This window comes from Anguilla anguilla, chromosome 1 (assembly GCF_013347855.1).
Source record: "Anguilla anguilla isolate fAngAng1 chromosome 1, fAngAng1.pri, whole genome shotgun sequence".
Classification (NCBI taxonomy): domain Eukaryota; kingdom Metazoa; phylum Chordata; class Actinopteri; order Anguilliformes; family Anguillidae; genus Anguilla; species Anguilla anguilla.
Window position 1 is genome coordinate 70,789,032 of NC_049201.1, and position 13,892 is coordinate 70,802,923.

Sequence of the window (13,892 nt, forward strand, 5' to 3'; positions counted from 1 at the left end):
TGTGCAGAAATCTACGATGGTTGACCTGCCGTTTTGAGGGGCGGCTTTTCCGTGGCCTCTGCAGTGTCCTCATCATGTGAGTGGCTGCTGATGTCACAAACGTAAAGAGGTCGCGACCCCGAGGAATGCCCCTTTCAGCACCTGGCTCGTAGATCAAAGAACTGGATGGTCTCATGACTGAGAGCTGGAGGCACAGAGACGTTGAGACATTCAGAGGTGTCAATTTGAGAGTGTTGGGGAAAATCAATGTGTAAGTGTAAATGGTGAAACTGGGTAGAGAAATTAAAAACATAATTAACACACATGTTGCAAGTGGTGCTGAAGGACCTCCTAAAATCAGGATAGTCGTGTGATGTCTGTTTCCAGGGTGAATCCTTTGATTACAGTGCATACATTTGTATTTGTGTTCTATTCTGTTTTCTGTAATGCTCTGTGGATCATTACTGAAGTTGTTTAGGTAGAGAATGGACCTTGAAATCTGGCCTACAGCTCTGAAGTTCCAGCCAAATATGCTCTCAACATTTCCCCACCACGTAGTACAAAGAGCACAGTATCTATTATGGATATGCAAAATGAAAGCTGTAGTCTTACAAACGTTTTTTTCATGGTGTCAGTGGCTGCTACCACTAATATTCAGTCTCAGCTAGCCTATTTATCACTTTTAATACAAAACGTACAATCCCATTGATCTTTTTAATTGGTATAATCATGGAACAGAAGTAGGCTAATTAATACTTCAGGTGCTGGACGCTGGCGAAGTAAAATAAAAATAAAAAGGTTTTGTTTCTAAAACAACTGAAGTTAAATATTAATTAAAAACTGAGCTCATTTTGAGTACTGTATTGTCTTGAGCTTCCTATCTGATGAACAAAGCAGACAAAAAAAACTGCTGGGGCAATTCAGTTGAAAGCCAGTTACATCAAAGTTCATCACCATATAGAGAAATTTGTGTTAAGTCCCGTGGTTCTTGTAGAACTGTCTTGCAGAATTGCTTCAAGCCAAAAGTGGGAAATGACCAGGCAATTTCTGTGCCTGTTTTATGTTGGTCAGAGGGTAATTGGTCAGGTGGCAGTTGTTTTCAGTCACTAATAGCTATGCATCTGGCCAGAACTGCATTCGGGGCAACAGGCTGGACAGGGTCGCTCATGGGGATTCTGCTGGTCAGGGCGGTTGAAAGGTGGTCCAGTAGATTGATGAGCACGTTTCCTCCCCCACTCATTGCAGCAACAGGTCTTCAGTTCAGAGTGCCACTGTCTCACCCAGTTTGCCACGATGCCACTATGTATTACCAGCTTTGCATCACAGCAGAACTACAAAATATTGTCTTTAAGTCATGTAGGCTAGTATAGTATGTCTGGCCTCAATGTTTGGAATATCGAAAAATTACAAACAATAATTAGGCTCATTTTTTGTCCACGGACTTTCAGCAGTTCACCATTTCATATTTGCCAAATACAATCTTATTTAAGACCCTTGAATTCATTTAACTTAACTGCTCCCTCTTTAGTCTGCTAGAACGCACCTTTCCTGCGCTAAAATACACTGCAAGCTCTCACTAAAATATCCTTATTTTCTTTTTCACTTCACTACATGCGAACACAGTAGAAATAATTATTTTTATTCTCATACACATTTACATGCACATTTTATACAGGTATTTCATCTAATTATGTTGCTGAAATTGTAAAAAATGTAATTTATTCCCCACTTGGCCAATTTTAACCAAACCACATTATCCCATACTCCCATAAAGAATTGTCCTACACATCAAAATCACATCACTGCCATCGCTCTTTGTCCACTTAGTACAGGAGTCAAACAAATCAGAATCGGACCACATTTACTGAGATCAAAGAGAAAACATGACTAACTTGATACACAGACAGACAGGCAGACGGACAAACATCCAACATCCCTTCACTCACCTTTCCCCTTTGTGCTTCTGCTCTGCATGTACCAGTTATATGTCACGGACAGAGTCAAATGGTGAGAGCAAGACGGATGGCAGAAAACAGGAGGAGGTTGGGTCTGGTGGAGGTTAATAATGAAGGACTGATCAGACATTGTACAGTACATCCACGCCACACTGTGGGAAAGGGGGGCTGGTGGGAAGATTTATAGTGGCAGAGGACGTGAGGGGTACCAGATGAAGGCAATTACAAGAGAGGGGGTAACAGATAAAGGCAATTATAAGAAAGTCAACTGGTCTGGGTGCAAAGGGCTTCTTCTCTTTTGTTAGAAGACTAAAGCCAGCTTGTTAAGCGCAAGGCGGCAGAAGCGCACCATTTGAGGTTTTAACAAGCCCTTAATTGATCAACTTAAACTCTGCCCTAATTAGCACATTCTCCTGTCTTAGAGCTCAGCCCGTTGCTATTCGCGGATCACACTTCCCTTTCACGGAACCCTCATCACAGAATTCCTTTTTAGAATGTGTTTGAAGGTGTATGAATGTGCAATCATGTCGGGTTTTCACAATGCAGCTGGAAACTGTCCCATACAAAGCCCCTGTAGTGATGAAATAGCAATATTAGCATGCCTTTATGATACATTGTCACAGTGGTAAAGGCGCATTAAAGCTATGTGTTAAATAATTACAGTTTCTGATAGTATGTTTATACAGTGAGAACCGCCTCGGGCTATCAGGTTACAACTTCTCCTCCACTCAGTTTAAAACAATATGGGTGGAGGGGTTGAAAACAGGTCTACATGGAAAACACTGTGGCGTATTATTGATACAATCTACATCTTGGTAACCAAAGGAGGGAAGTGGGGTGGGACCAGTGGGTCTATATTTAGCGCCAGAGCACATGTGTTTTGGACAACTGGGAAACCATTCAGATTGCAGGGCGACTTAACATGGTGTGTACTTTTCATTCATTGACAAATATGCTGCGGTAAGTGGGGGAAAAATATCATGAAATTCAGTTGTGACATGAAAAAGTAAGTAGTAATAGATTGCGGTGGCTTGTGTATAGTAAAGATTCATAATTTAGTTGCACTGCATCATTGATTTCATGCTTATTTGCCCAGAGTACACTGGTAAAAACCGCAGGCATAAAATATTTTCTGTCTGAACTAAAGTTACCTCAACTGATACACCGATGACCGCACTGAATCACTGTGCCTGTGTGGTCACAGCTTCTAGCTGTTCCACTGTTAACATTTGCATTATTTTTCATGCTCTCTTTACTTGTGCACCTGGCACTCAGTAACCACAGTCATTCTAAAAGTAATTTTATTGCTTTTTTGGAGAAGCGATATAGACAATTGCATGAAAAGTGGGCAAAAGCCAATAAACTGAACACAGTGACTCAGCCTATATCTGTACTTAATTGTCCGCAATGTGTTTTGTGTGCAACATTGAAGGACTGAGAGCACCTTTGATTCTTCCACTGCTCACTTTCTCATGTTTACACACGCTGCTTCTCCCAGTTTGTTTTTTCTCACATAGGTTCATCAACAAAAAAAAAAAAGGCTGAATTAATTTTCTTGCCCATTCTTGAACATTGAACTTTGTTTAGCTGAAAGGGTGTTTCTCTTCCTGGCCACAGAAGCTCATTGGTTGAGGGAGCAAAAAGACCACACCCATAATCCTTTTTCCAAGTCAGCCAAGGTGCAGATAATGTGTCTGCATGTAGTTATTTTGTGACATTCCGTTAATGTGTATACTGAACTGAAGGTAAGCTGCATGATACTCCTTCACCATTTAAATAATTGGGAATCATCACTTATTGTCATACAGTTAAGAATAAGTGAATCCTATTACAGAATATTAGTACATAATATAATACAAAATTGCTATGTGGTCACAGGCTGGTACTTTGTTATCAAGAAAAAGCATTTTGTCATGTCATTCATTGTGCATGTTTATGCCATAGTTAGAAAGAAAAAAGGACAAAACTGTGAGAAGCTATTTTACTTCATCAGATGTTGAAACAGGACTAGCTTTCCCCTCTCGTCGTTTTTTCCCATCTCTGAATCTGTAAAATTTCAGTTTCACATGTTTTATCCCTGTATTCCTTCTCACAAACAGTCAAAATGAACAGACTCTGGTCCTCAGTCAAGTCTCACCCTTACCTCACCAATGTTGTAGGCTTCACAGCCTTATTCGCTTCTGCGGATCTCATCCAGCAAAGCATGCTGGGAGGGAAGCAAGGGCAAACTAGTTTTGACAAAAAGCTCACATCAGACCAAGAGACAACAGGGGAGCGAGGACCTGAAGAAGAAGCAAGCAATGAGGAACAGAGAGTTTTACAAGGAACTGAACTGCCAGACAAAATGAAGACAGGGACATGGTCTGACATTGACTGGTCCCAGACAGCACAAGTGGGGCTTCTTGGATTCTGTTTCCATGCCAATTTCAACTACATCTGGCTGAGGGGATTAGAGAGGATGTGCCCAGGTGGAGGGGTGAAAAGAGTGGCAGTGAAAATACTTCTGGATCAGCTGATTGCTGGTCCTGTAACAATCAGTGCCTTCTATATTGGTAAGTCTAAGCATCCTTATACATGTGGCCATTGCCGTACTTTCTACACTTATACTGCATGCGTTCACATTGTCTGTGTTTCTTCTGTTCTCATCCATGTTTCTTCACCATCTCAGGACTCAGTGTCCTGGACAGAAGACGGGACCCGTTTGAAGACTGGCGGGAGAAATTCTGGACTTCTTACAAGGTGTTCACATAAAAGTGTTCTGTGAGGACAATGACATAACACAGCAGGAGAACTAGTGAAAATGTAACACCATGGAGATGACTAATGCCATTGATTTTAAAATGTAGTGTTTACCTTTGGTTCTCATCCTTACTCTTTATCTGACAGGTTGGAGTGATATTCTGGTCCACAATGCAGGTACAGCTTCGCAAACCTCTTTTATTCTTAGTAGTGCACCTCATACTTGTCATAGTGTTGTGTCAGACTCTTTTGTGCTCTTTCTTCTTCTGACTTTCAGGCAGTGAATTTCTCCCTGGTCCCTCCAGTGGCACGGACTGTTTTTGTGGGTGGCATCAATCTTATTTGGACCATTTTTCTGTGTCATCTTCGACAGCAAAGAAGCATTACTCATACAAATGCCTCTACTAAGTGAAGTCGAACACTCTACAAGATGTACAAAAAATCATCTGGACTTCAATAATGTTCTTAATATTCATCCTTGAGCCAAGGTTTTGTTTTCTTGGAATTCTCTTGGAATTATATTACAACATTTCTTGTGTGGAATATGACATGAATTGACTGGTTTGGAACAAAATTATTTAAAAGACATTTTAAAATAATATTTCTCATTATTGTATGAGGGATTCATGCAGAATAGATCAATATGTACAGTTCAATATGTACTTCTGCCAAGGAGGTTATGTAATAACGTCTGTCCGCCTGTCTGTCTGTTTGTCCATCAGACATGTGACAGTCATTTCTGGAAATTTAATGTCCAGATTGCCGTGAAATTTGTTGTGCATATTCATGTTCCCAGGAAGAACAAACCTACTGCTTTTGCTGACCCCATGACCTTTCCTCTAGTGCCACCATCAGGTCAAATCTTCAATTTGTTATCACCATATCTAGAGAAGTAATGACTGGATCGCCATAAAATTTGCTGTGCACATTCATGTCCCCAAGAGGAAGAAACCACTTGATTTTTGTCACCCCATAACCTTTCCTCTAGCGCCACCATCAGGCCAACCATATCTCAAAAAGTAATGAGTGGATTGCCAAGACATTTGCTGTGCACATTTGTGTGAGGGGAGACTGTTGTGCCTTGGTGGAGGTCTGCATTCAACTCAACTGAATGTTTTTTTTTCTTCTAGTTTTAGACTGAATTAATTAGCTGGACAAACCAGAGGCATGTCATCAGTGCTCTTAAATAAACAATGTGTCTATGGATTTTCTCTTATCATTTCACATGTGTACAGGAGTGGTGCTGTCCTTCTTGCACATAACATGCATTAATCTGGATTTGCCTTTTGTCAGATTTATGGAATTAAAGTCAGTATGAATTGTTCATTAGTATGTGATGGAAAAGCAACAAAATCCAGATGTGTCTTTAGCTCAAATGTCACTGATTTTAACAAACCACAAGCAAACATGTAATGTTCCAGTAAAGTTATTTTAAAAAACCACACACACACACACACTTTCACACTTGACACTTTTGATCTGGCATTGATATTTATATTACATGGATTGGCTAATATAATAATAATAATAATAATAATAATAATAATTATTATTATTATTATTATAAAAAGAAGAATTATTATTATAAAGGATGGACAGGATGCTTATTTATTTTGACATAATGCACCTTTTATCTAAGTAGTAGTCAGTCAACAAGATGATCCACCACTTTCTTAAATGTCAGTAAATGTGTGCAGAATCAAAAAAGAGAAAATGAAGAAACAATCTTTGTGTGTATTATTTTGTTATTATCTGTACCACAGCCTGTCCTTGAAGCTGCATTCACACATGCCTTCCCAGCACAAATTAACATTGACTCAATAATCTTTGTCAGATAATTATGACTGCCTGGGACATTCACATTAGGGACATCAAAGCTACAGTGTCAGCAGTATTTTTATATTCCTTTTCATTTTATAATGGCTTTTTTGATACTGGAATAAAACAGAAAGCGCAAAATGCTTCTGATATCCACACCAAGAGAATTCATTCATTCTCCACCTATCCACCCACACTGTGGCGGTCCAATTCCATATACTTTACTATCAAAAGGAAAAGGATTTAGACTGCGAGCTCTTATAAACCCTCTAGACAAAGTCGTCTTGTCGTGACTTTCGACTAGTTTCCTGATGTCCCTTAAAATGCATACAGAAGTTACCACAGAATGGTGGAAATGACACATGGTTATTCCAGCGTTCTGCCCATAGTAAATATGGCGCGTAGTAACTGCGTATCAACCTATCAGGGAAAAGATATTTTATGACGTATTACACACTGTTTCCGCACACCACCGTGATTTCGTTTATCGCGAGAACACGGCACTTCCTTTTCCCTTTTCGCTTCGAGTCCAAGATGGTAGGTGAAGCTTTTGAGCATTTTTGCAGTATCTTATTTTTGAAAATCCATGTCCATCCCCCTTTCTGATTGTCACATGTCCCCTGGTATTACAAATATACGTATAATAGAGTATTGGATCATGAACAATATTGTTATTGCCTGGATTTGTGGTGTTTTATTACAGTACATTGCATGTGAACTTAAACAGGGTGCTAACGACGTGTGGATTGTCGTTAACTCTCTTTCTCAACACACCGACCGGTATGAAATTAAGTGGAATATATCACGCTTGTAAAAGCAAAGGAACCTGTTTTTTTGTATTTTAAATACAGTTTTACATATTGCATTGGTTCGAATCGACGTACGCGAGCTAACTAATTGTATGCCTTAAAGTAGTTGACCAGCTTGCTAAGATTAGCTAGTTGTATGTGGTTCACTCCTGGAATTCGGTGGTGACCCGTTTGTCGTGTCATTCCATCTTTTATAAGTTATGCGTTACAACCGGGTGTTAAAATTTGGTAGGTACCTTGATAGCTAGTGATGTGTTGTTAGCCATAAGCTAGCTGGTCCGATCTTAGCATGAGTATCATGTCCAACAAGTTTTATAACGTTACTTAATATCCTGTCGTCAGTTGTTCCAAATGGTTACTATTTTATATTTATAAACTGGAAAATGTCAACATAAATACAGTAATGCATGAATTCACGCAAGGAAATGGATTTGCATGATATGCTTTAAAAGAGCAGTTTGTGTGAAGTTTAGCGTGTAACGTCAGCCCTTTTTCTGCCAAGGAACACTTGGTCATTTAAGCCAGCATTAACCCGTTCTCTCTCACAGGGAGTTGATATCAGACACAATAAGGACCGCAAGGTTCACAGGAAGGAACCCAAGAGTCAGGATATCTACCTGCGGCTCCTGGTCAAGGTAAGCCTCAACTCTCTCACTGTAACTGAAGATGTGTATTTGCAACCGTAGCAGTGGAATAGGATATAATTGGTTGACCTATGAGTTCAGATCCTGGGGACTTAAATGGGATTTCTGTTGCACATAGCTGAAATTTCAGCCAATTGATTATAGCAAGTGCCAGAGAAATTGAGGGCGGTAAATTAAACTTTTTATTTCTGTGTTAAGCACATTGTGTGAAATAGGGCTTTGTAAAATGTTTATGCTTTGCATTAATTGAGTATTTATTATGATTTCTGTAGCTGTACAGATTCCTGGCTCGTCGTTCCAATGCTCCCTTCAACAAGGTTGTGCTGAGGAGACTCTTCATGAGCAGGACCAACCGGCCACCTCTGTCCCTCTCCCGCCTGGTCAGTTTATATTCCTTTCATCTGTCTGTGAGCAGCTCTTGGGTTCCAGCACTGGTCACCTTTCTTTGTGTGTTCAGTGTAAATAAAACCCATTTTGTTTCACCTGTGTAGTTCTGTAAAGTCATTGTAGCGCTCTGTCTTTGCGTTCCACTTTGTCAGATTCGTAAGATGAAGATGGTGGGTCGTGACAACAAGACTGCTGTCATCGTGGGGACAATCACTGATGATGTCAGAATTCAGGATATCCCTAAACTCAAGGTACAGTGTGCTACCATGGGGTGAAATAAAGGGCAGAAGGTGGTTGAGGGTAATCGTATCAGTAATGTTCTGCACTGCCAGGAGGGGAAATTGCTTCTGATTTTCTCATTTGGCTCATCATCTTAGAATTATCCATTACATTACATTACAGGCATTTAGCAGACGCTCTTATCCAGAGCGACGTACAACAAGTGCATTAGTTCAAGGTGCAGAGGTGCAAAAGAAACACACTAGAGTGAAGTAAAGATCGTAGTGCCAGAAGTGACCACATGGATCAGGACTCCAACCCTGTAGAGTAACCTGTTCAGCAAACCCTTACCAATACCATTAGGATAGAAGCCCTCATGGCTTATTGATATAATGTTTTTAGACTTATTTAAATTACCCAGTGGCTCAGTTGATGAAAACAGGTCATACGTGTGACCTGAACCATGTAGAACTGTACAATAGGCTATGAGTGGGAAATCTGCTTAAACGGGGCACAATTGGCCTTGTCCTCTCGTATCCAAGAGTGGCTTTCAGGCAACTGGGTTTCTTCGGGTTACTGTTTGCATTGGTTCATCGTAAGGAAGGTGCCAATTAACTGAATAGGGCACCATACTTAAAGTCTAGAAAGAATTGTGTTTGGCAGTCTGCCAGCATTAGATAAATGTGCAAAATAGTGCGAGTCAGGTGTGATACCTAGGTATATGGCACTTCCAATGTGAGGAGTGGAGGAAGGAACCTTCTGGCGTCTCTAATACATTGCAGACACACCTTTGTTTCCATCAGAGGGTTTTTTTTTTTTTTTTAGCAGTTGTCCTGAAGATTTTGCTTAAATGCAGCTTGCAGGTCCATTAAGAAAAAGCTTGCCACTGCTGCCCAACCTTTGCTCAAGATACCAGGGGTCCAGCCCCTTGGTTGACCCCTCAATAGAATTTCTGCCCTTCCAAGTATAGTTTAGGGCAGCTAAGGCCCTGTCCACACGTATACAGATTTTTTTTTTTAAATGTAGTTTTTCCCTCCGTTTTGGCCTCCCCTCCACACGAAAACAACGTTTCAGGTCGCTGAAAACAAAGCTTTTTGAAAACGCCTTCCAAGGTGGAGATTTTTCAAAACTCCAATTTCTCTGCGTTCGTGTGGACAAGAAAAATGGAGTTTTATGAAATCGCTGACGCCATGACGCTAAAGCGCTTTCAGAAAATTCCATATACGTGTGGACAGGGCCTAAGGCTACATTTACACTGCCTGGTAAGTGACCCAATTATGACTTTTTTGATCACATGGCACAGATCCGATTATGTATTTTGAACATGTAAACTGTGGAAAAAGCACTATTTTCAGTATTTTCAGATCTGTTTTGGGTCACATTCATATGTGGAAATAAATCTGATAGGAATCAAATCTGCCAATGCACCTGTCATCTAAACGCACAGATTTTCTCGGAATTTCTCGGTCATTACAAATTGCACGTCATTCAAAAAGCAACGTTCTTATATTTATTTTGTATTTGAATGACGCATGAATAATGAATGCAGAACCACTCTCCGCCAGTAATGTTAAATGATAAAAAGTAAAATGGAGGACGAAGGGTCAGTCCAGTGGATGATTACCGAAGTTACGTGCCTTTTAAGCCTGTGGGGAGAGGAGACGGCACCGACCAAAATACAGGGAATGTTCATTGCAGACCGCTGAAGGTGCTTTGGAAAGTAATAGCTTGAATCATTATTTCAGTCTTGTTTGCTGTGCCTGGCTGATTTGTTTACTTCCTTATCCCGCGTGTAGACATACGGGTTGTTTCAAGTGTAATCTGTGTTAACATGGGTATCGGATATGGGTCACTTTTAAAAGTAGACGTAAATAGACAAATAAAAATTGAATATAGGCAAGAAATCGGATCTGGGCCTCAAGACCTGCAGTGGAAATACAGCCTAACTGGCATACGTGAAATATGTTGAGGGTGCGTATACTGACATAGGGAATTTAGAAAGCTGACCAGTGCAAGTGATGTAAGCACGTTCTGAATCTGGTAACTTAATTGGCTTGACCCCCAAAAGGGCTAAACACTGTGCCACTCATTTAAGTAGTGAATTTGTATAGTTGTGCACATTGCCACCTTGGATGCACTTGTAACTTCAGTAAAGAACTGATACTGTAATCTAGGCAATTGGTTTTAGCTGTTCTCCCTCCTTTAACTGTCTGCATGATGATGCTAGTTTGATCTGTGGCTGTCAGTCAAACTATTTTAACATGTCGGAGAGGCCACAGAGCCCCAATTAAACTAAACTGCACTGAACTAAAATGAAGTATTTTTTCTGTAAGTGAATAATCCACAGTTTAGTGGAGTAGCATGGATGTTTTTCATTTTATTTTTATATCGGTATCACAAAATTCAGGCAATTGAATCTCACTTAATTATGAAAAATGACTACATTGCTGTCTAGAACTGTACATAGTTATTACATATTGATTAGTAATATGCTTTATACATGAACTTGTGATTTTTCCCGTTTTTTAATTGTTTTCTGATACATTCCATATCGTTTCCCCTGCACTGTGCTGGCTGTCTCCAAGTGACGTTTCTCCTGATGGTTGATAGCCCAGCTTGGTAGTTATTGCTTTGTGAATTTGTTCCTACCCATATAGGAATTGTTTTGCATACCCAAAGGACTGGCACAGTGATTATAGTGAGGACACATGGGTCAACTTTGGCTTCAGAAAGTATGTTGGCTTAAATTTGAAGGCTGTTTTCAATTTAAGTAGAACATTTTCTGGTTGACTGCCCAATTAAGCGCATAACTGTTATTGTTGTTTAAGAAGTTTTCCTCCCGGTTATGTGTCGGGTGCTTCTGAAGTTCTGCAATTTGGAGAATCCATAATTAGTGTTACGTTGCCTCGCGCACGCTGTGCTGTTACCACAGGGGGCAGGATGAGAGGAAGTGACATGTGACTAATGAGGTTAAAAGTTGGTTGAACTGGTAGTGTATGCTAAGCAAGTTTGATGAGTCACATTGATTAAAAATAGGATGTTGGAACATCAGCACAACGTGACATAGATAGCCCTTTAGCGGTGTCAGGTTAGCCTATAGCTTTTTATAATTAGTAATATTTTTGTCTTGTTTGTGTCTAAATGTAGTTTATCCCATAGGATACTCGTGCTTTATCATAGTAATTGATGAATATCTATTTGATTTGTTGGATGGAATGTTTGAGTGAAAATTGAGACTTGAGGGTGGTACCTTGGTGTTTTCAAACTCAAGTATGGCTGTTCTGTAAAGAGCTAGCATCTTTTACTGCAGTGCACTTGAATTTGTCCTTGTGATTAAAACTGGTTTGTTTTGTTCCCACTGATTACCTGGCAGACATTTGGTTCTGTCTGGCCGTTTTAAAAAAAGTGCTCACTACTCTTCTTCCTCTGGTTTCCAGGTTTGTGCTTTGAAGGTGACAGATGGTGCTCGCCGAAGGATCCTCAAGTCTGGGGGACAGGTCATGACCTTCGACCAGCTTGCCCTGGCTGCCCCCAAAGGACAGGGCACAGTGCTGCTGTCTGGTGAGCCGCCTCCCGTTTCTGTCTTTGTTCTTTACAGCTTCATCCATGACTATGCCGATGTAGGTCTGATTTTGGCTGATTAAATGCAGTCCTTCATTATCGGCAAATATTTGCACATTTGGCACAAAGGATTAGATGCAGGAGAGAAAAGGAAAACTAGACAGTGGAATGAAGTTATAATGTCTTCATTTAAGAGGTTTGTACTGCTGCTCTTCCCATTTAAATATATGTACACTTATTCTAATTAATGGTTAACCCATTACCTTAACTAGCCTTGATGATTACTGTTGGGTTTGCCATTGTGGAAACTTGGCAGCAGAGTGCCTGGGTATACTTTAACCTGAGAAGTAACATGAAGACGCTGCAGACCACTTTAGCATTGCTTAGGTTTCTTTGGACAGTTGCATCCGTATCGATGACGTTGATGGCAATTTTAATTAAGAAAAGGTGTTGATTTCTCATTCAAAGGGAATTCTTTTTCTTGTATTTATTTAATAATGGAATAGTATAAAGGATGTGTCCAGCAGGAATAAAAAGGATGTGTTAGCCATCTTTCCATGCACTTATAATGGCTTGACCATCAAACCATTGGTTTTTCTTTCTTCTGAACATTGGTCTTTGCTCATTACTTAAACAAAAGGCTTGTTTTGATTGCAAAACTTACACGCAGTGTTTCAGGAGCTTCTGTGTTATTTATGCACCGCTGCCTGAGCTTTCTGTTCAGCATAGTGCCTTTTAATTTACTGCCATTTAGCATATGCTGTCATCCAGAGCGAATTCCAATGCATGCTCAAGCGCATTTTATCTTTGACGGAAATGTAATTCCATTCTAATTCCCTCTTAGGACCTCGCAAGGGCAGAGAGGTGTACAGGCATTTCGGAAAAGCCCCTGGAACTCCCCACAGCCACACCAAGTGAGTGCCTTCCTTCCTTACTTTTTGCAAAGAACCTGTTTTTGGAGCCCCCAACTTGGAAACCCAGTCTTGTATTTTGGCCCAGTTCATCGCTGCAGCATCGTCATTGAATTTGAAAGGGCGCGGACTGACATGCATGCCGCTAGCCATCTTTCATTTCCCCTGTCTGTGCTGCATAGTTATTTTATTGGACTGCGCTTCTGCTGATGCAGGCAGACTGCAGGTACCAGATCAAACAGAGCAGTAGTCCTTGTGTGTTGTCAGGGCATAGTCTTTCAACTAAACCCCACACTCCCTGAGCAAAACCAACTGCAATTGTGCACCGCCCTGAAGAGCTGCTGACCAGAGCAGTCGCCGGCATGATCACGATTTGATCTGTCACGCAATAGCAAAAGCTTTACCAGGATTTGCTGCTCCACAGCCACAAGTTCCTCTTTCTGATAGTCAGTCAGGCTTCGTCTGTGTGGGTTTTCAATCCATTTTCCTTTCCTCTGTGTGTTTTTCCAAAATGACTAAATAAAAACTGTAGTGTAATGTTCTACTTGATCTGAATCAGTGCAGTAATGACTCTTCTCTTCCCCCAGGCCTTACGTCCGCTCCAAGGGCAGGAAGTTCGAGCGTGCCCGTGGTCGCAGAGCCAGCCGTGGCTACAAGAATTAGAGCAGTGTCTGCTTTTCTGTGGCCATCTCTGGTGTTTTGATGCTAATAAAGATTGGCAAATTTCCCCCCTCCGTGCATCTACATCTGTTTCTTTGACTGTGAGCACCCCAGACATTACCTCCGTTTTACCATGAGAGGAGGTCTCCTGTTTAAAGTTGACATGTACAGTATTGATGAGCTTCAGAACATTTGAAAATTTACCTGTAT

General features: G+C 40.6%; 2 protein-coding genes across 5 annotated transcripts; both read left to right on the forward strand.

The window, feature by feature from the left end:
* Positions 1 to 2,811: 2,811 nt before the first annotated feature.
* Positions 2,812 to 5,879, forward strand: si:ch211-120k19.1 (uncharacterized protein LOC563199 homolog). 4 transcript variants are annotated; one of them, XM_035383269.1, is made up of 5 exons: positions 2,812 to 2,894; positions 4,034 to 4,486; positions 4,603 to 4,673; positions 4,821 to 4,850; positions 4,951 to 5,879. In XM_035383269.1, exons 2-5 carry the CDS (start codon positions 4,039 to 4,041, stop codon positions 5,083 to 5,085), a joined length of 684 nt encoding a protein of 227 aa, XP_035239160.1. In that variant the 5' UTR covers positions 2,812 to 2,894; positions 4,034 to 4,038; the 3' UTR covers positions 5,086 to 5,879. The 4 variants fall into 4 exon arrangements, with proteins under 4 accessions (XP_035239160.1, XP_035239150.1, XP_035239167.1 ...); XM_035383259.1 differs by having other exon boundaries at positions 2,817 to 2,940; XM_035383276.1 differs by having other exon boundaries at positions 2,817 to 2,859.
* A 1,038-nt stretch (positions 5,880 to 6,917) lies between these two features.
* On the forward strand, positions 6,918 to 13,756 carry rpl18 (ribosomal protein L18). Its single transcript, XM_035383289.1, has 7 exons — positions 6,918 to 7,028; positions 7,849 to 7,935; positions 8,217 to 8,324; positions 8,484 to 8,582; positions 11,988 to 12,111; positions 12,956 to 13,025; positions 13,610 to 13,756. Exons 1-7 carry the CDS (start codon positions 6,933 to 6,935, stop codon positions 13,683 to 13,685), a joined length of 660 nt encoding a protein of 219 aa, XP_035239180.1. The 5' UTR covers positions 6,918 to 6,932; the 3' UTR covers positions 13,686 to 13,756.
* Positions 13,757 to 13,892: the final 136 nt, after the last annotated feature.

Coding starts and splice junctions, on each gene's coding strand:
- rpl18 (XM_035383289.1), top strand. CDS start 6,933: ATGACGTATTACACACTGTTTCCGCACACCACCGTGATTTCGTTTATC. Junction 8,583..11,987: donor AGGATATCCCTAAACTCAAG/GTACAGTGTGCT, acceptor TCTGGTTTCCAG/GTTTGTGCTTTGAAGGTGAC. Junction 13,026..13,609: donor ACTCCCCACAGCCACACCAA/GTGAGTGCCTTC, acceptor CTCTTCCCCCAG/GCCTTACGTCCGCTCCAAGG.
- si:ch211-120k19.1 (XM_035383269.1), top strand. CDS start 4,039: ATGAACAGACTCTGGTCCTCAGTCAAGTCTCACCCTTACCTCACCAAT. Junction 4,487..4,602: donor AATCAGTGCCTTCTATATTG/GTAAGTCTAAGC, acceptor TCACCATCTCAG/GACTCAGTGTCCTGGACAGA. Junction 4,674..4,820: donor AATTCTGGACTTCTTACAAG/GTGTTCACATAA, acceptor TTTATCTGACAG/GTTGGAGTGATATTCTGGTC.